The sequence below is a fragment of the Pseudochaenichthys georgianus genome, chromosome 3 (assembly GCF_902827115.2).
Source record: "Pseudochaenichthys georgianus chromosome 3, fPseGeo1.2, whole genome shotgun sequence".
Taxonomy (NCBI): Eukaryota; Metazoa; Chordata; class Actinopteri; order Perciformes; family Channichthyidae; genus Pseudochaenichthys; species Pseudochaenichthys georgianus.
Genome location: NC_047505.1, coordinates 4,085,177 through 4,107,063, shown reverse-complemented (window position 1 = coordinate 4,107,063; position 21,887 = coordinate 4,085,177). Strand labels below are relative to the sequence as shown.

The 21,887-nt window shown below is 45.8% G+C and overlaps 1 protein-coding gene across 1 annotated transcript in view; it reads left to right on the top strand.

The window, feature by feature from the left end:
* The first annotated feature begins 548 nt into the window (after nt 1-548).
* cers3a (ceramide synthase 3a) overlaps nt 549-21,887 on the top strand; it is a 33,842-nt gene continuing 12,503 nt past the window's right edge. Inside the window, exons 1-8 of the mRNA XM_034076743.2 lie at nt 549-591; nt 2,765-2,946; nt 10,494-10,611; nt 19,831-19,949; nt 20,225-20,282; nt 20,474-20,524; nt 21,053-21,145; nt 21,694-21,822. Coding sequence (XP_033932634.1) covers nt 2,774-2,946; nt 10,494-10,611; nt 19,831-19,949; nt 20,225-20,282; nt 20,474-20,524; nt 21,053-21,145; nt 21,694-21,822 — 741 coding nt within the window. The 5' untranslated portion in view covers nt 549-591; nt 2,765-2,773. The remainder of the gene's footprint in view (nt 592-2,764; nt 2,947-10,493; nt 10,612-19,830; nt 19,950-20,224; nt 20,283-20,473; nt 20,525-21,052; nt 21,146-21,693; nt 21,823-21,887) is intronic.

Below are 21,887 nucleotides of genomic sequence, written 5' to 3'. Positions count from 1 at the left end.
TTAAAAGCATCAATCTGGTGCACTTTGAGAGCAACATGAAGAGATCTATGGATACATCTCTCAACACCCATATGAAACAGAACTGTAAGCAGATTTTTCTTTTTGGATATTTTACAAATCACTCCCCTTTTAAGCTGTATCCTTGTTGTTTTTAACAACTTTTTTGTTGCTGTCATATAGTATTTTATACCTGTTTTTCATTTAGTCTCATTAATAACTATATTGATCACATCAAGGTGTGCCTTAACCTCACTGAGCTGAGGTTATTTGAGCCTCTCAGGAGAGAGCTCTCTTCCACCTGGTTGTAGAAAAGCTCTTTAAATTCGTTAGCATAGCTAGCTAACCAGATGCTAATAATAACAGATCGCCACTGTGCTTACAACTAAAGACACAGCCACGCAAACACTGCGGCATGTGTACGGCTCCTTATGGGTACTGCAATATTTGAAGGGCTGGAGCGGCGTTCCGGTGCTCTCTGTCAGCACTCCTTTCAGACGAGACATACCATGTGAAGACGAGACATACCATGTGAAGACATACCACTACGCTCGTGTTGTATTCAAGGAACCTGTCCTTGGCCAGGAAAAACAGGTACTCGCTTGTTTCATTATTTTTGCGGTCTAGATTTCTTCTTTTTTGAAGTGAGTCGGACTGACGGACGGACTCCCCACCCCCAAAACGAAAACTCTTCGGTTCTCCACGAATTACACAAGTCACCCAAATCAGCGTTAAAAAAGCGGGAGGTGCCGAAAAATCCCCTATTTTTGTTCAGTGTAGGTTGGCGTGGATTAAGTCTGTCAGTGCTGCGCATGCACAGTGGGATTACCCAATAGCGATAGCCTTAGAGAGCGAAGCTTTATACGATATATAACTGATATCCTAGGAATGAAGCTCAGCTGGTTGTTTCTAATATTGTGTGCAATGTTATTTTTAATGCATATACAATTACTTTATAATTTACAGTTATGTTACTTTTAAATAGTATGTCAATGTCAGTGTGTTTAGTATTGTCATGGTTAGTTGGTGATTTTTCTTTGTCACAATTTACTATGGACCCCAGGTAGAATATCTGCTGTAATACAGAAGATTATTGACACCTGAACAAATATGAGAGACATTATGTTGTTACAGCAGCAATGTGTTTAAGCATTACATATTTAAAAGGTGGAATAAAATATAAACATAATAAAATAAAAAAGAACATTAACTGTTTTGTAAACTGTGATCGGTTGCTAGGCTGCAGCTCAAGCTTTCACTGTCATTTTTTTGTAAAATATGTATTCTCTCTCTCTCTCTCTCTCTCTCTCTCTCTCTGTGTGTGTGAAATAGGCGTAGTCGTGATCTTGAGAAAAGGGAGGGATCACCGGGTCAATATTTGTTTAGGAAATAGACCTTTATGTACACTACAGTAACTGAAGCGTCTCCGTCGGCGGTCTGCCTGCTATTTAACTTTACCCCATCTCAAGAGTAACAAATAACTCAGTTAGACTTTTGCGCTATTGTTATTTCTCAGTATGATTTAATATTTCAAAAGTGATGTTTTTTGTGTAAACAGATTCAGGGAATAAGGGTTTACAATTAACAGGATAACGTAATCAGGATACACAAAAAAAGCAACTGTATTTCCATAGTTACATACATGAAAAGACGTAATCAGATGAATGTAACATTAGTAAAAACTAAAAAGAGCATATATTGTTGTAAAGGATCAGCTGTGATCTCTTCTCTGGAAGCTGTACTGTTCTGTAGGCTAATACTTTAAAGGGGACCTATCATGCAAAATGCACTTTTGTACGTCTTTTATACATGAATATGTGTCCCCGGTGTGTCAGGGAACTCACCAAGTGTCAGAAAACACAACCCTCTCTTTTCCTCCATACCCAAATCTCTAAAAACGGGGCTGCAACGGATCTGATCCAGACTCGTGCCTCCCCTCCTCTGCAGGGGCGTGGTCAGCTGCAGCTCATTTGCCACAGAATCAGCCCTTGCAAAAACTTGCAACTTCAAAAACATGTTTTATATAGGTATGGCCCTACAATATATTATTAAAATATAGCATGATCGGTCCACTTTAAGTGTGAGTCTAAACGCCTACTGCCTGAATCTGCTTTATGGTGTTCACTTTCGTTGCTTCATTTGTTCCGCTTTTAATTCAGCAGGTAGTAACATAGTGTGTGTGAGCTTAACTGTGTGTATTAAACTAACATGGAGCATTTTCTGTCAGCTCAGACTTTATTTGTGCTTCTTTAAACTGTAGGATGTTCTCATGTGTTTCGCTGTTGGTGTTTCGGCCGCTGTCTGAATCTGCTAAAGAAAAGGCAGCTTTTACTATAAATCAAATGTTTTTTCATACTAAATATATTGGTTTCTTTTTTTCTGAGGGCATATTGTTCTGTTGTCAAACATAAGACACTTCAGTAAAAAAACATCTTGATATTTATTTTCTCTTGAATTTATTTGCAATGCATTTGATATTGAGGTAGGTAATCTAAGAGTGACCAAAAGTAATGAGGTTACATTGCTTTTATTTGTTGATACATTTATTTGACAGGTAACTAATAATTGTAAGGGAATACATTTTAGAGGAACCATCCCACTGCACATTCCCTGAGAGCAGGCTCTATGGCATATTTAAAGGACATTTCAGATGAAGAAGGATCTTTGTTTACTCTCTTTCCAGATGTTTGCTACTGGCAGTGGTGCGTGTATTGTGTATTGGTATCTAGTGCTATATGACCTAGGTTGGTATGTGTGGTTCTGTTAGGGTGGAGGGATGTTGGACTCGCTGTATGACTGGTTCTGGTGGGACAGAGTCTGGCTGCCTGTGAACCTGACGTGGTCTGACCTGGAGGACAGGGACGGGCTGGTCTACGCCAGAGCCTCACATCTCTACGTCACGGTCCCCTACACCATCGCCTTCTTACTCATCAGATACCTGTTTGAAAGGTAAGATCCAAGCTCTGTGAAGCTTTCCTCACTATAGTCATACTGCAACAGCAAATCACTGCATGAGGTTACATGAATGGAGCTGAAGATCTTATCCAAAGCCACTTACAATGAGTGCAATAAACCATAAAGATATATCACAACAACAAGAGAAGTGCTGACATATTCACTTCAAATACACCAAACCTTTATAAGTGCTGGTGCTTTAGTCTCAAATGGGCTAAACTCTTTCTTCATTTATGTGTTGTATTTAATGGCCAAGGTACAAGCGAATCAGGTGGGTTTTCAGTTTGTGACAGAATATGTGTAGACTTTCTGCTATCCTAATATAAACGTGGAGCTTGTTCCACCAATTGAAGTTAGACTTTACCCAAGAGATTTTACAGTAGATTACAACAGAAGGACCTTTTTAAAAAAAAAAAAAATGTAACAATTTCTATACTGTCAAGATGTTAAAGTGCATTATGAAATTGTTCACTGGTGGAAGTTTTAGACAGAAGTATATTAAAGTGTAAAGGAAAAATCTGGTGATATACAAACCAACACTGACTGTATCCTACAAACAGGTATTTGTGTGTTCAAGTTCAAGGTTCAAGGCTTGTATTTGTCATACGTACATAGCTACAGAGTAGTTATGTCGATGAAAATCTTAGGTCACAGGCTCCTCCAACAGTGCAACACAATAAAACAGAAAAACAGCAACAAATACAACAACAACATTGTGAAATAGTGCAATAAGAGTCATACAAGTGATTGGAATATGATATATTAGATACATAATTTGTAAATTGCAGCCAGATGAATGTTATTGATGTTGTTTCAGCAGTTCAGGTGTTTAACAGTCTTCTGGCCTGTGGGATGAAGCTGTCCCTGAGTCTGGTGGTTTTAGTCCGGATGCTGCGGTACCGCCTGCCAGACGGCAGCAGACTGAACAGTTTGTGGCTGGGGGGATGGGGGTCTTTTATAATCCTGAGGGCTTTATTCCTGAGCCGCTGGGAGTAGAGGTCCTCCATGGATGGCAGCTCCGTCCTGGTGATGTTCTCTGCAGTTTTCACCACCCTCTGTAAAGTCTTACGGTTGAGGGCGGTGCAGCTGCCGTACCAGGCCGTGATGCAGCCAGTCAGGACCCTCTCTATGGAGCACCTGCAGAAGGTCAGGATCCTCTCTATGGAGCACCTGTAGAAGGTCAGGATGCTCTCTATGGAGCACCTGCAGAAGGTCAGGATCCTCTATATGGAGCACCTGTAGAAGGTCAGGATGCTCTCTATGGAGCACCTGTAGAAGGTCAGGATGCTCTCTATGGAGCACCTGTAGAAGATCAGGATCCTCTCTATGGAGCACCTGCAGAAGGTCAGGATGCTCTCTATGGAGCACCTGTAGAAGGTCAGGATGCTCTCTATGGAGCACCTGTAGAAGGTCAGGATCCTCTCTATGGAGCACATGTAGAAGGTCAGGATGCTCTCTATGGAGCACCTGTAGAAGGTCAGGATGCTCTCTATGGAGCACCTGTAGAAGGTCAGGATCCTCTCTATGGTGCACCTGTAGAAGGTCAGGATCCTCTCTATGGGGCACCTGTAGAAGGTCAGGATGCTCTCTATGGTGCACCTGTAGAAAGTCAGGACCCTCTCTATGGAGCACCTGTAGAAGGTCAGGATGCTCTCTATGGAGCACCTGTAGAAGATCAGGATCCTCTCTATGGTGCACCTGTAGAAGGTCAGGATGCTCTCTATGTTGCACCTGTAGAAGTTGCAGAGTATCCTGGAGTCCATGTTGAACCTCCTCAGCCTGCGGAGGAAGAAGAGCCGCTGTCGAGCTGTTTTGGTGATGGTGTGAAGAGTCCATGTCAGGTCCTCAGAGATGAGTCCATGTCAGGTCCTCAGTGATGAGTCCATGTCAGGTCCTCAGTGATGAGTCCATGTCAGGTCCTCAGTGATGAGTCCATGCCAGGTCCTCAGTGATGAGTCCATGTCAGGTCCTCAGTGATGAGTCCATGTCAGGTCCTCAGAGATGAGTCCATGTCAGATCCTCAGTGATGAGTCCATGTCAGGTCCTCAGTGATGAGTCCATGTCAGGTCCTCAGTGATGAGTCCATGTCAGGTCCTCAGTGATGAGTCCATGTCAGGTCCTCAGTGATGAGTCCATGTCAGGTCCTCAGAGATGAGTCCATGTCAGGTCCTCAGTGATGAGTCCATGTCAGATCCTCAGTGATGAGTCCATGTCAGGTCCTCAGTGATGAGTCCATGTCAGATCCTCAGTGATGAGTCCATGTCAGATCCTCAGAGATGAGTCCATGTCAGATCCTCAGTGATGAGTCCATGTCAGGTCCTCAGTGATGAGTCCATGTCAGGTCCTCAGTGATGAGTCCATGTCAGGTCCTCAGAGATTTGTCCATGTCAGATCCTCAGTGATGAGTCCATGTCAGGTCCTCAGTGATGAGTCCATGTCAGGTCCTCAGTGATGAGTCCATGTCAGGTCCTCAGTGATGAGTCCATGTTAGGTCCTCAGTGATGAGTCCATGTCAGGTCCTCAGAGATGAGTCCATGTCAGATCCATGAGTCCATGTCAGGTCCTCAGTGATGAGTCCATGTCAGGTCCTCAGTGATGAGTCCATGTCAGGTCCTCAGAGATGAGTCCATGTCAGGTCCTCAGTGATGAGTCCATGTCAGGTCCTCAGAGATGAGTCCATGTCAGGTCCTCAGTGATGAGTCCATCTCAGGTCCTCAGTGATGAGTCCATGTCAGGTCCTCAGTGATGAGTCCATGTCAGGTCCTCAGAGATGAGTCCATGTCAGGTCCTCAGTGATGAGTCCATGTCAGGTCCTCAGTGATGAGTCCATGTCAGGTCCTCAGTGATGTGGACACAGAGGAACCAGAAGCTGCTGACTCTTTCTACCGTAGTCCCATTGATGGCGATGGGGGCGTGACCCTCTCTCTGCTGCTTCCTGTAATCCACAATCAGCTCCTTGGTTTTGCTGACGTTGAGATGGAGGTTGTTATCCTGTCACCAAGATGTCAGGTTTTCGACCTCCTCTCTGTACGCCGTCGCGTCGCCGTCGGTGATCAGGCCGATGACGGTCGTGTCGTCAGCAAACTTCACGATGGTGTTGGAGCTGTGTGTGGCCACGCAGTCGTGAGTGAACAGGGAGTATAGGAGAGGGCTGAGCACGCAGCCTTGAGGGTCACCGGTGTTGATGATCAGGGTGGAGGATGTGATGTTTCCCACCCGCCTGCACTGCCTGGGGTCTGCCCGTAAGGAAGTTCAGGATCCAATCACAAAGGGCGCTGTTGAGCTCCAGGTCTCTGAGCTTGATTACCAGCTTGGAGGGCAGAATGATGTTGAAAGTTGAAATGTAATCAATGAACATTCTCACATACAGTGGGGCAAAAAAATATTTAGTCAGCCACCAATTGTGCAAGTTCTCCCACTTAGAAAGATGAGAGAGGCCTGTAATTGTCATCCTAGGTACACTTCAACTATGAGAGACAGAATGGGGGGAAAGAATCCAGGAAATCACATTGTAGGATTTTTAATGAATTAATTGGTAAATTCCTCTGTAAAATAAGTATTTGGTCACCTACAAACAAACAAGATTTCTGGCTCTCACAGACCTGTAACTTCTTCTCTAAGAGCCTCCTCTGTCCTCCACTCGTTAACTGTATTAATGGCACCTGTTTGAACTCGTTATCCGTATAAAAGACACCTGTCCACAACCTCAAACAGTCACACTCCAAACTCCACTATGGCCAAGACCAAAGAGCTGTCAAAGGACACCAGAAACAAAATTGTAGACCTGCACCAGGCTGGGAAGACTGAATCTGCAATAGGTAAGCAGCTTGGTGTGAAGAAATCCACTGTGGGAGCAATTATTAGAAAATGGAAGACATACAAGACCACTGATAATCTCCCTCGATCTGAGGCTCCACGCAAGATCTCACCCCGTGGGGTCAAAATGATCACAAGAACGGTGAGCAAAGATCCCAGAACCACACGGGGGGACCGAGTCCATGACCTGCAGAGAGCTGGGACCAAAGTAACAAAGGCTACCATCAGTAACACACTACGCCGCCAGGGACTCAAATCCTGCAGTGCCAGATGTGTCCCCCTGCTTAAGCCAGTACGTGTCCAGGCCCGTCTGAAGTTTGCTAGAGAGCATTTAGATGATCCAGAAGAGGATTGGGAGAATGTCATATGGTCAGATGAAACCAAAATAGAACTTTTTGGTAAAAACTCAACTAGACGTGTTTGGAGGAGAAAGAATGCTGAGTTGCATCCAAAGAACACCATACCTACTGTGAAACATGGGGGTGGAAACATCATGCTTTGGGGCTGTTTTTCTGCAAAGGGACCAGGACGACTGATCCGTGTAAAGGAAAGAATGAATAGGGCCATGTATCGTGAGATTTTGAGTGACAACCTCTTTCCATCAGCAAGGGCATTGAAGATGAAACGTGGCTGGGTCTTTCAGCATGACAATGATCCCAAACACACCGCCCGGGCAACGAAGGAGTGGCTTCGTAAGAAGCATTTCAAGGTCCTGGAGTGGCCTAGCCAGTCTCCAGATCTTAACCCCATAGAAATCTTTGGAGGGAGTTGAAAGTCCGTGTTGCCCAGCAACAGCCCCAAAACATCACTGCTCTAGAGGAGATCTGCATGGAGGAATGGGCCAAAATACCAGCAACAGTGTGTGAAAACCTTGTGAAGTCTTACAGAAAACGTTTGACCTCTGTCATTGCCAACAAAGGGTATATAACAAAGTATTGAGATGAACTTTTGTTATTGACCAAATACTTATTTTCCACCATCATTTGCAAATAAATTCTTTAAAAATCAGACAATGTGATTTTCTGGATTTTTTCCTTCTCATTTTGTCTCTCATAGTTGCGGTGTACCTAGGATGAAAATTACAGGCCTCTCTCATCTTTTTAAGTGGGAGAACTTGCGCAATTGGTGGCTAACTAAATACCTTTTTGCCCCACTGTATGTGTTCCTCTGGTCCAGGTGTGAGAGGGCAGTGTGGATGGTGAGGGCTATGGCGTCGTCTGTGGACCTTTTTGCTCTGTAGGCAAACTGCAGGGGGTCCAGAGAGTCAGGGAGGGAGGAGGTGATGAATGATTTGACTAACCGCTCAAAGCACTTCATGATGATGGAGGTGAGTGCTACTGGGCGGTAGTCATTGAGGCTGGTGATATTTGACTTTTTGGGGACAGGAACGATGGTGGAGTGTTTGAAGCATGTGGGGATAACAGACTGCAGCAGGGACCTGTTGAAGATGTCTGTGAACACCTCTGCCAGCTTTACTGCACACACCCTGAGAACACGGCCAGGGATGCCATCAGGTCCAGGAGCCTTGTGTGGGTTAACCCTTTTAAAGGATTTGCACACATCTGCCCTGTCTAAAACAAAAGGGCAGGTGCCGTAGAGGTACTTGCTAGCTAGATCATGCAATATGTATTATTCTACTGTTAAAAGTTTTCAATTTCATGTTGTTTAAACTCGGTACCCAGCTATTCCACATCATTGGTTCAAAGTCACAGTTGGAAACCTTTTGAAAATTGTCTTTGTCCATTTGGAGTATATAACCATTATGTACAGTTCCAAAGTAAAAACAGCTATTTTCCTCTTTCCTTCCTTATACGTTATTGGTGCTTTACTACTTATGCCCCTTTCACACCAACACAGTTCCCGTTCTAGGTCCGTGCTAGAGCTTTTCTGGTTCGGAACCGGTTCTTCTTTTCAGCCCCCGTTTTGTTCACACCGCCCAGAGCCCGACTGGTGCTGCCGCTGCTGCGTCATGACGTCACAGTTTACGTCCCTGATTTTCTCCCCAACGGCGCTCACTACAACAACAATCGATAATCGTGTTGCTTTTAATCATACGAAGCCAGATTAAGTTAAATAACGACTTCTCCAACCTTATACTTTTCTCCAGAGTGCCGTGGTTCATTGTTTATTAATGTGTTACAGCGGCATTTACCGACCGCTGCAGTGCTGCTCTTCCACCGGAGTTTATTTTCCCGTTAACTCACAGCAGCGGCTACTGTAAAGTATTCACTGTCCGACTGTCACACAAGCAGCTGATAAATATCCCCAATTCCCCATAAGTGAATGTGTGTCAGTATGAATTGATGCTGTTTGGCATCACAACGCTGTTATGAAAGTTTATTTGGTATAAAATGGGTGATGTTGGCATAGCAACCGAAGCCAAACTGACTATAACTTGACTACTTGTTGCTATCCTATTGTGGCATAAGCCGTTTTCAACAGGCATATTTTACCGGCGTATTTTTCATTATGATTCTACTTGTGATAGTCAGACATGACAACTATAATACAAAACAAAATGTCTGCCTGCTCTCCACAATGATCAATAACAGCGAACGGATGGTCAAAGTAAGGTACAAATAAACAGACACAAAGACTTCCGCTGCTTGGTTAGTGTTGCCTGACTTTATAAAGTGTGTTTTTTTTATAAGTGTGTGGTTGCGTTCTAGTCACTTTGCTCAGCACTACTGCTTGTTACAACTTGTATTTGCCGTACTCACCTTTAACTGTTAGCTCAGGTTAATCTCGCTCCCCTCCGACGTAAGCGTGACATATGCGGTTCTTGCTTCTAGACCGACAATCCTTTGGTGCTTGAAACGAACCGGATTCCGGAGCTTAGAGGCGGCTCCGCGGTGTGAACAGGAAAAAACATTTCAGGCTCAAGCTCCGAACCGGCCCTGGAACCGCGTTGGTGTGAAAGGGGCATTAGTGAGGTTATCACTCCCTCTGTGTCTGTATCCTCAATATTCTCAATAAAATGCAACTATAAATGAATAATAATTATAAAAAACATTGCTGTAAGCATGGTCATTGCCTTACAAAAGATGATTGAACCTTCCATTTTGTCACTACTAAAACTATGACTTACTTCTGAATCTTTACAATTTATTTCCTATGTGACAATTTTTTCTACCTTGGAAAACATTTACTTAAAAATGATGGGATTGTATTAATCACCATGCAGCTACGAGGGGCAGGGATGCAGAGTGATTTCCTGGTTAAAAAAAAGGGGTTATTTAGAAATAATATAAATGTTATTTTTGTGAATTAAAATGTTGGGGATAAGGTTTGGGACAGCAACTTACCAATAGAGGTATAGATGATGATTAGGTGAATATTAAGCTCATTAAACATTTGACTAATGCCTTGGGTATTTGTTTTAGAATGGCCCTTATACATATAGTATCAATCTTTGGCAGCACTTTAACTGACCACTACTAATAATCATATTTATTAAATCAATTGTAAATAATGCAGGCTGTTCCAAACTTCCAATGTACTTATATATAAAATGTATCATCATCAAACAAGATTTTCTGTATGTCCTCTGCTGAATCTGACCTGCTTAGAATTAAACCCTGTGTGTGTGTGTGTGTGTGTGTGTGTGTGTGTGTGTGTGTGTGTGTGTGTGTGTGTGTGTGTGTGTGTGTGTGTGTGTGTGTGTGTGTGTGTGTGTGTGTGTGTGTGTGTGTGTGTGTGTGTGTGTGTGTGTGTGTGTGTTCCAGCTTGATAGCAACACCACTGGCAGTGTCTGCTGGGATCAGACAGAGAGTGCGTCTGAAAGCAGAGGACAACCCCATCCTGGAACATTACTACATCTCTCAGAGTAGAAATCCTGTTCAGGTAAACACAGTTCTCTCCTGTACAGCACTGCAGGTTACAATAACACAAGGAAAATAAGAATACATTTTCACTTATCGGACAAAGTCTTTTACTGCATTTAGAGAAACCACAGCACATAGAGAAAACACAACCCGAAACAGACACTCAATGCAAATCAACATAACCAAATACAGAACTACAGAAAACACAACAAAAAACAACCCATTTTTGAAAATTCATCAAATGTAAAAATGCACTGCGAGTAGAATATACAACACTGGAGATTGTTTTTGAGGGGGAACAATCGAGTGGCACAACCTTTGTGAGTGACTATCATACTATATATACTATTTATAGTGAACAACCAAAGTGAAATACCCGCTGGTTTTGCTGACATGACTAATTAAACCACTTAAAACACATTAAGTTGACGAAACACTCGAGTCAAATGTAATGAAAGTCAGATCGTGTCTTAGACGGGGCAGTGATATCATAAAGCTGTTGATGTACGCATTCAAACACTTGTTCTGTTCCCAGCTGTATTCACCTTGCAGGTGCAGCTCTGTGGCTTTGATCCTGCATCAAGTGTTTAAGTCATGGATGTTTAAAGTTTAACTTCTTCATATGTCTAATATTATAGTTGACTTTTCATTCAGGAAGTATGACGCTGCGCTGTCAGTGCGCTTCTCCATGTTTGTGATTGGTCGAATGCTCCAAATACCACCCCTTTCATGTGAACGCGCACCTAACTAGATAGGACACGGCTGGCTTGAGCGATCCACTTGATAACGATAGTTACGGCTGTAACTACGGTTCTATGAGTCCCGGATGACCGCCAGAGGCGGTGCTTTAGCACTGGATATGTCCATCGCGCGCATGCGCAGCTCGAGTACCAATAACAACAAAGTCACCTGTGACCCACGTGGCACCGGCTATATCAGCCGGTATTGTCAGAGGATCTGTTCCCCGAATCTTCTCGCGAGCACACAAGAATTCTGAGTGACAGGGAACTCTGGCGGTCATCCGGGACTCATAGTACCGTAGTTACAGCCGTAACTATCGTTCTATTTCGTCCCTACTGACCGCCAGAGGCGGTGCTTTAGCACTGGATGACTTATACCAACAATGTCATGAAGAATCCAAGCCCTTGCTCACCACTGGAAGCAGCGGAGCTCGGCAAAAGGACCACGCCCAAAGAATGGGGAGTGGCGACATTGACCTGATGACAACTGGAGAATGTGCCAGAAGACGCCCACGACGCCGCGGCGCAGATGGTCTCCAGGGGCACCCCTCTCAGGGCAGCCCAATATGTTGAGATGCTCCTTGTAGAGTGGCATCTCAGCCTGATGGCAGGGGGCGGCCACTGGCCCCGTAAGCCTGTGAGATGGTATCGACAACCCAGTGGGGCAGCCACTGGTTAGAGGGCCTAACCTCCTTTAGTGCCGCCAGGGCAAACTCAAGAGTTGCTCCTCCTGCCGTATACAGGCAGTAGCCTTGATATACACCCTTTGGGCACCCCCAGGGCACAGCAACTTTGATGTGCCGTACTCCTGAATGTCAAAGCGTGCCAGCTGGGCAGGCTGATTGAAGTGGGTTTGTGGAAGGACCCCGGGCGGGAATGCCACATTTGCCCAAAGGGCAACGCCTGAGAGTCTCACCTCGGGCATGTATTGTTTATGGAGAGGACATGCAACTCCCCGACTCGCTTCCCTGAGGCTATGGCAAGCAGAAATGCTGCCTTCGTGGGCAGCCACCTAAGCCCCACCTGGGGCTCGAAGGGAGGAGATGATAGGGCATCCGGCATCAAGGGCAGGTCCCAAGCCGGAGCCTTCGGGGTGCAAGGGGGACGCTGCCGTAAAGCCCCTCTCATAAAGAGGGACACCGACCTGTGGCACCCCGCCGTGGCGCCGTCGACCCGAACATGTCAGGCAGAATCGCAGCCACATAAATTCAGAGTGGAGTGAGAACGTCCACTATCTAGAAGGGACTGTTGTCTAAGCAACAATGTACATGCTGTCCCCAAGGAACACGCACATTCTTGCCCCCCAGTTGGGGTAGAAAGTGCGTGAGTGCAAGCTGCACGGCCCGAAGCTCTAGCACGTTGACCTGGCGCGCACTCTGCTGGGCAGACCGCTGACCCTGAACGGTCCTGCCCTGCCGCACTGCACCCCACCCTGAGAGACATGCACCTATGGTGATGGTCTCCTGGCGGGATGGGATGGCGCCCATGGGCACGCCTACCACGAGATAGGCCCTGCCCCTCCAGCGTGACGGAGAGTGGAGCAATGCTGCGACACCCTGACTTCACTGTGCCTGTGCCACTTGGCGTCCAAGTGAAGGCTATTCAGCCACATCTGCATGGGGCGCAACGACAGCGGGGCCTAAGGGCCCAGCGGCCGAGGCAGCTGCCAGTCTGCCCAAGGGCCGGAGGAACTGAATATAAGGCACCCTCTTGCCCGGCCCACGTGGAAGTAGGCATCCCTCGGTTGAGAACCACTCCACCTGTGCGTATGCAGTAGTCAGCATATAGAATGGCAGCACCTTCAGGAATCTGTTGATTCCTCTGAGGTCCAAGATCGGGCGAAATCCGCCGACTTTCTTGCTCACGAGAAAGTATGCAGAGTAGAACCCCCTGGCTAAGCAGAGGGTCTTACTGGGTTGATTGCGTCCTTGGACAAAGGACGGACAACTCTTGGCCCAGAGGTAGGGCCCCTGCCAGATCGCTGACGACTGTCAATTAGACCCAGCCGAAGGCTAGGGGCCGGAGCCCCCTGGCTCGACTGGTACGCTACGGAGGACTCTCCGTCAACCGAAGGAGGTGCGTCAGCCGAAGGAGGGGCGCCAACCGAAGGAGGGGCGCCAACCGAAGGAGGGGGGGGGTTGGGGGACAGGCGGCCCGCTAGCAGCCCCTACACCGGGCCCAGGCTGAAGGGCCAAGAGGCGACTTCATCATGCCCCTATCGGCAGCTAGCCGATCCACTTTAGAGGACAGCCTGTTTCTAGTCCTTCTATTGGGGGGAGCACACATAGCCATCGCTCCCTCAAGTCGCCGGGAACGGCCGAATTGATCTGGAGGAGGACGTGACAAGGAGAGGTGTCTGTTGGCTGCTGCCAGACGTTCCACCTCAGTGATTCGAGCCACTCTGAGCACCCGAGGCATGCAGCTACAGCTCATGCAGGCGTTTACCGTGAGAACCTCCCTCAGATGCTCGAATTTCGTCCCCACTGACCGCCAGAAGCGGCCGAGGCAGGAGGGGCAGCGGTCGTGGCCGTCCTCGGGCTCAAGAGAAGCCATACAGGCGCTACATGAATGAACCATTCTGTAGGTAGCCAGATGCAGCGTAGCCGGGAGCGGGTGCGGGAACCCAGCCTTCACCAGCTACCTGCTTAATGGAAAAACAGGGCAGTTCCGCGTCTACCAGGAGCGGGGGCGAGAACACTACCTTCACTGGTTGAGTTAGAGACGAATGCCAGATGCAGCATAACCGGGAGCGGGTGCGGGAACACAGCCTTCACCAGCTACCTGCTTAACAGAAAGAGTAGAGCCGCGCCGCTACTCGCCCAACAGAAATAGGGATGTAATTACACCCACGTTACCGGCAGAGGGAGCGGGAGAGAAATCACTGCCTTCACCTAGCTGGATTAGTAAATAAGGCAGTTTACCAAGAGCGGGGGCGTGAACACTGCCTTCACTGGCTGAGCTAGAGGCGAGTGCCAGATGCAGCGTAACCGGGAGCGGGTGCGGGAACACAGCGTTCACCAGCTACCTGCTTAACGGAATAAACAAGGCAGTTTAGCGTCTACCAGGAGCGGGGGCGAGAACACTGCCTTCACTGGTTAAATTAAAGACGAATGCCAGATGCAGCGTAACCGGGAGCGGGTGCGGGAACACAGCCTTCACCGGCTACCTGCTTAACGGAGAAACAAGGCAGTTCCGCGTCTACCAGGAGCGGGGGCGAGAACACTGCCTTCACTGGTCGAGTTAGAGACGAATGCCAGATGCAGCGTAACCGGGAGCGGGTGCGGGAACACAGCCTTCACCAGCTACCTGCTTAACAGAAAAACAAGGCAGTTTGGCGTCTACCAGGAGCGGGGGCGAGAACTGCCTTCACTGGTTGAGTTAGAGACGAATGCCAGATGCAGTGTAACCGGGAGCGGGTGCGGGAACACAGCCTTCACCGGCTACCTGCTTAACGGAAAAACGAGGCCGTTTGGCGTCTACCAGGAGTGGGGGCGAGAACTGCCTTCACTGGTTAAGTTAGAGTCGAACGCCAGATGCAGTGTAACCGGGAGCGGGTGCGGGAACACAGCCTTCACCAGCTACCTGCTGAACGGGAAGAGTAGAGCGGTGCTACTACTCGCCGAACAGAAAAAGGGATGTAGCTACATCTGCATTACCGGTAGAGGGAGCGGGAGCGAGAGCACTGCCTTCACCTAGCTGGGTAAAATAAAGAAGCTTAACAGTATACGCAAGACGTTAGCCGAGCGGCTGCTGCTAACGATCAAGCGAGATCAAGTCAAATAACACACATGTTTAAGACCAGATAACTAGCTTCTAAAGAATATAATAGCACAGAGCCGTAGTTACAGCAGTAACCATGGCCAGGGCTCACACGGCATCTAACCGTAGTTACAATAGTAACTATGGCCAGTACTTACACGGCTTAGAACCGTAGTTACAGTCGTAACTCTGGCCAGTACTTGCACGGCTTGGAACCGTAGTTACAGTAGTAACTATGGCCAGTACTTACATGGTTTTGAACCGTAGTTACAGTAGTAACTATGGCCAGTACTTACACAGCATAGAGCCGTAGTTACGGTATTGCCTATGGCCAGTACGTGCACGGCTTGGAACCGTAGTTACAGTAGTAACTATGACCAGTACTTACGGCTTAACCCCGTAGTTACAGTATTAACTATGGCCAGTACTTACACAGCTTGGAACCGTAGTTACAGTAGTAATTATGGCCAGTACTTACGGCTTAGAACCTTAGTTACAATAGTAACTGTGGCCGGTGCCTAAAAGTGTCAGCCAACGGCTGCCCACTAGACAATATAATATTGGGAGGATGAAATCCTCCTTAATGGCCATACATGCAGAGCACACGGCACACACAGTGAAGATTGTTCTCTGCATATCGTCCTAGTGCTAGGAGTCTAGTACTAGGAGCAGTAAATACAACGATATAGCGCTGCTGCAACCATACCATGCGTTTACCGGGAGCAGCAGCGAGAGCACTGCCCTCACCGGCTGAGTTAAATAATGAAGCTTAACCGTACATGCAAGGTGTTAGCCAAGCGGCTGCTGCTAACAATCAAGCAACCAAGTCAGAACACAATGTTAAGACCAGATAATTAGCTTCTAAGAAAGAGAACAGCCCGCATAGAACCGTGCCTGGTTACAGTAGTAACCGCACATGCCGAGCACACAGCACCCGCCGTGAAGATGTTCTCTGCATATCATCCTAGTGCTAGGAGTCTAGTACTAGGAGCAGTAATACAACGATCTAGCGCTACTGCAATCAAACCCTATGCTACAGGGAGCGGGAGCACTGCCCTGAGTTAATAGTTAAGCTCAACAGCAAGGTGTTAGCCAAGCGACCAAGTCAGAACACAAATGTTAAGACCAGATAATAGCTTCTAAGAACTGGAAAGTACTTACCTTACTTTCTGCATCAAAACGAAAAACGGGTTTAAAGTATGACCCTCTGGGCTTCCATACTAAATTGAATGAGGGACGCAGCCAAAGCTGGGACTCAAATGCTAATGATAGCTCGGGCACAACGCCACAAGCAGAACTTTCAAAAGAGCATAAGGGCAACTTTATGGGAGAGGAAGCGGGAACACTGTCGTCACCAGAAAGTCTAAGCCACAAACAATAAGACGGTAATCAGGACAACTTGGCTGGGAGAGGGTGTGGAAACACAGCCATCACCAGCAACAAGCTGACACAAACCTGTCTGTCGAGGCTCTGCACAGCCGGCCACAGCTCCTGGAGGACGCGTTTAACGACCCGTAGCTCCGACTGTCAGTCGCGAAGCTCCCCGCGGCCAGCTGTTTGCAGAGAAATCCCTCAGATCAAACGTTCAAACCTGAACGCTGTGGGCTACAAAAACGTAGCCACGGTACCCTCGCGCAGCGAGAAGATGAAAGGAACAGATCCTCTGACAATACCGGCTGATATAGCCGGTGTCACGTGGGTCACAGGTGACTTTGTTGTTATTGGTACTCGAGCTGCGCATGCGCGCGATGGACATATCCAGTGCTAAAGCACCGCCTCTGGCGGTCAGTAGGGACGAAATAGAACCCGCGTCGTAGGACAGTTTAGCGAGAGCGCGTATGTTTTGGATTAGGCCAACCGGCTAACTCAAACATATCCAGGTTAGGTTAAACCAGCTTCGTCGTACAGGCCTCAGGTCCCTTGACTCCCTATCCTTGTGTGTGTGTGCCTGCTCTCATCAGTGTCAGCCCCGCCCCTGATTGTTTCCACCTGTGCCCAGTTACCTCTTGTTTAAATTCCCCAGCCTTCCCTTCTCTTGTGTCAGTTCCTCTTGTCCTGTCTCCATGACAGTAGTCAGTTTACCATCGATTACTTTTTCATGTCTCAAGCCTGATTCATGCTCCTGAGTTATTTAGTAAGTTGTGTTCCTCACCTACGGAGCGTCCACACTACAGCTTCAAAAAAAGCTTGGAGCTGGGCGTGTCTGTAGCTTTGGGATTTTATTCAAGCAATGCGACCAACAACCAATCACATGAATCTCCCGCCCCCGACATACAAAGCAAAACCCCCCGGGGATTTTATGGGAGCAATATATATATATATATATATATATAAACTCCCCAAACAGGCGAAAACCTACCAGTTTCACCCACTGTCTCTGCCACCTCCCTCCATGCCTGGTTCCTCCGGTTTGTATCCCGGTAGGTGAAGAGGGTCTGGTCATACAAAACCGGGTGATTTGCTACAGCGATAATTAGTTTCTCCTCCAACTTTTTTTGAAATATAGAAATGAACGGCGGGATATCTCTCCCAGCTTAGACGCGGTTTGATTGGCTACGGCTTGAGCTGTCAGATTTTCCGAAACGGGATTTGATTGGCTGGCGCTGGCTACTCCGGCGTCTCCGGCGGAGACGGACCGCTCTGCTACCCACAATTCAGTTCGGCGAAAAAGCGAGGCAACGTGACGTGACGTCACCCCATTCAAAGTGAATGGGCAGATTGGAGTTGTCGACGCTGTCGACGCTGTAGTGTGGACGGGCCGTTAGTGAGTGATTTTGTTTTGTTGCCTTTTGAACCTTTTTTCACCTCGTCAAGAGTGTCGATTTTTTTGTGTGAACTATTTTTGGAATAAAGTATTTTTCTCATACTTTACCCGGGTCGTGCATTTGAGTCCTAAACCAAGTTCGTGACAGAAACAATAAGTGACTGCTGCCTGTTTATTACAGAAAGGGTCAGTATAGAGCAGGGGTGGGGAACCTCCGGCCTCCGGGCCGTATACGGACCGCGAGACCATTTGGTACGGCCCTTGAGGTAATTTATAAACACATGCAAAAAAGAATGTTTTTTAGAAATCTAGACCGCAAAATAATTAAACAAGCGAGTGCCTGTTTTTCCTGGCCAAGGTCAGGGTCCTTGAACACAACACAAGCCTAGTGTCATCACGTGGTATATGTCTCGTCTGACAGGGGTGTAGTTCTGATGGAGCTTCACACATCTTGTGTCCATATCTTTCTGTTTTGGTGGTCATGCCACAACTGTGCACGTGCATGCATACGCGAGTCATGGTAAAATATCTGGATTAAGAGGTTGCTTTGGTATAGATGAATATATATTATATAAAATGATATTAATGCCATTAAACTGCAACTCTCACTATTGCAATACCATTAAGGAAATGATTTGTTGCTGGAAGTAATTTATGCAGCTAACAGCCTCTCGCACTTTTGATTTGGCGGGTCATCAAGCAAAATGCTGGGTTCACTGCACATATCTGCAACAACCACATCAACAAGAGTCCAAATATATGTGGCCTAGTATCTCAGTACTTCAGAAATTGCAGTACCGATAAGGTTATTTTAGATTGTCAATACTATTACTGTATAACTAATATCTCAGGTTAAGAGGCACATTCAAATACATTTTGTCTTTTGAATTTTTTGTCTAAAGCAGCGGTGGGGAACCTCCGGAACACATGCCGCAGTTTTTGCGTGGCTGTGTCTTTAGTTGAAAGCCCAGTGGCGATATGTTCATCCGTCATACTGATCATACCGTCAATAACTTTGTTGTTATTAGCATCTGGTTAGCTAGCTATGCTAACAAATACAAGAAGCTTTTTCTACAACCAGTGAGGTAAAGGCACATCTTTATATGATCATTATAGTTATAAAAAAACAAGAGAATAAAGTAAACAGGTATAAAATACTATATGACAGTAAATAACAGTTGTTATTAATAAACAAGAATACAGTTTGAAAGGAGAGTGATTTGTAAAATATCCATAAAGAAAAAGAAATCTGCTTACAGTTCTGTTTCATATGGATGTTGAGAGATGTGTCCATAGATCTCCTAATGTTGCTCTCAAAGTGCACCAGATTGATGCTTTTAACTTCCAGCAAAGCATGCCCCCGGACCCCCCTAGAGGAGATTATGTCTCCCCCCCCCCACACTTAAATCATGTCCACATGGATAGGAAACGAAATACTTTTGCACACATCTTGTGTCCATATCTTTCTGTTTTGGTGGTCATTCCACAACCGTGCACGTTAAAGCAAACAGATATTGTTCTAAACTGTATTAAAGTAAACAGGAATTATATTGAACTGTATTGAAGTGAACATGTATTATTTGGGACTGTTTTAAAGTAATCCTATATATATATAAACCTTCTTACTTACACTCCATGACTGCAGTATTGCAACTCTCACTATTGCAATACCATTAAGGAAATGATTTGTTGCTGGAAGTAATTTATTCAGCTAACAGCCTCTCGCACTTTTGATTTGGCGGGTCATCAAGCAAAATGCTGGGTTCACTGCACATATCTGCAACAACCACATCAACAAGAGTCCAAATATATGTAGCCTAGTATCTCAGAGCTTTGGAAATATATATTTTATAAACTCAACTGTCCCTGTTGCTTCAGTTGATTTACAAATAATGCTTATTACTGCATTAATTAATACAGAACATTTTTATTTGACCTGTTTGTGTGTGTGTGTGTGTGCGTGTCATCTTTCCAGGCAGACATCGATGGACTGTCTAAGAAAAGCAGTTTGTCAGTGAGACAGGTTGAACGCTGGTTCAGGAGGAGACGCACTCAGGACCTTCCTGGAGTCCTGAAGAAGTTCAGAGAGGCCAGGTCAATACTGTGTGTGTGTGTGTGTGTGTGTGTGTGTGTGTGTGTGTGTGTGTGTGTGTGTGTGTGTGTGTGTGTGTGTGTGTGTGTGTGTGTGTGTGTGTGTGTGTGTGTGTGTGTGTGTGTGTGTGTGTGTGTGTGTGTGTGTGTGTGTGTGTGTGTGTGTGTGTGTGTGTGTGTGTGTGTGTGTGTGTGTGTGTGTGTGTGTGTGGATAGTATAATAAAGAAATACCTCAAATAGCCATGGTCCATACATCTCTCCCCTTTGCTTCCTACAGCTGGAGGTTTGTCTTCTACATATCGGCGTTCATTGGAGGACTGATAGCTCTGCACGATGTGAGTACCTGAAATAAAGCATGACTCCATCTCAGCCAGAAGCATGATTTTACTGTGAATAGAAACTTTAGATAGCTGAGGTTGAATGTTAAAGTCACTAGCAGCTGTTTGGGTGTGGCTCTGTGTATTCCATAACATGCTATATCTGTAGCCGTACTAACACAAGCAATTCTCTCCCCATGGTTTTGCAGAAAGAATGGTTTTATGACACCCGGGAAGTATGGGAAGGTTTCCCAAAGCAGGTTTGTATGGTTTTTATACGCCATAGTCATCATATTAAAGTTAGGGTGGGCAACTTATTTTAGATTAGTCTTTGTTATATTTGTTGAAATACATCCTGAAACCAATCAATAAAACAAATGCTACTACCGAAGAATTGAAACATAAAGATAATAATAAATATAAATGTTTGACATGCTTATTGTCTTTGTGTTACAAGGAAGCAACACCTACGACTTGTTTTTATTAAAGCTGTACTAATGGAAGGAATATACATGAGGCTTTACAGGTTATTATTTCAAAGGCACCTTCATTACAATACAATGATGCAGCGCGGCCTTACACACTGTGATTGGAGGATATATGATCCCCTAGCTCACATTTCAGTCAGTTCTTAGCTTTTAAAATGGAGGTGAGTGAACAATAGTCTCCTCCTGCCAGATAAAGGAGTTGGGACAAAGAGCGGAGCCCTGAGGGACATTAGTGTGTACTGTGTGACTGAGATTCCCTATGGCTTCAAGTTACATGCCCTGCCTCTGCTCTGTGTTCAGTCCATGCTGCCGTCTCAGTACTGGTATTACATCCTGGAGATGAGCTTCTACGGCTCACTCCTCTTACGTGTTGCCTTTGATGTTAAGAGAAAGGTGAGTTGTGGTTTTTACAAGCTAACATTTACACTTAATTAAATCTGCTGAATTATTGATGTTTAAATATTCAGCTTTTATTCCCAATAAAAGGAATAAAACACAGTATATTCACAAACTGGTCTGTACTACATTTAGTAACAAAGTGTTCTATTAAAGGCTTTTTCACCCATAATGTAACTCTCCCCAAAAAAGAATGCTAATTATTTTAAATCACTATCTTCCCTAAAATAAGCCTGAGAGAAGTAGACCTGTGACTTCACACCATCATGTTCATCGCAAAACGACACAACAATGTGTCCCAAAAGAGCCGAGCTAGAGTTTGAAATATTTGCTACTTGGCCACAACAAAAAATGTGATTTAGCAATAAAAACGTATTTTTAATAAGAGTTAGTCCCAAGACTGGTTAGACTCTAAGACATTTTTTAAATGTAGTAAGATGAAAAAAACATGGATCCTCAAAATGGTGCTAATGGGAAAGCTGTGTATTAGTCTGGTAGAGACTACTGCGTTGTTGGTAGGTTGACTGTTTCTCTTCCTCCTGTAGGACTTTAAGGAGCAGATCATCCACCACCTGGCGACACTGGTACTGCTATCATTCTCCTGGTGTGCCAACTACATCCGGATAGGAACGTTGGTCATGCTCATCCATGACGCCTCTGATGTTCTACTGGAGGTCAGTCACACAGGTTCAAACAGCCCAACAACCTGTTGATGCTGGAAGATCCTGCACACTCTCTT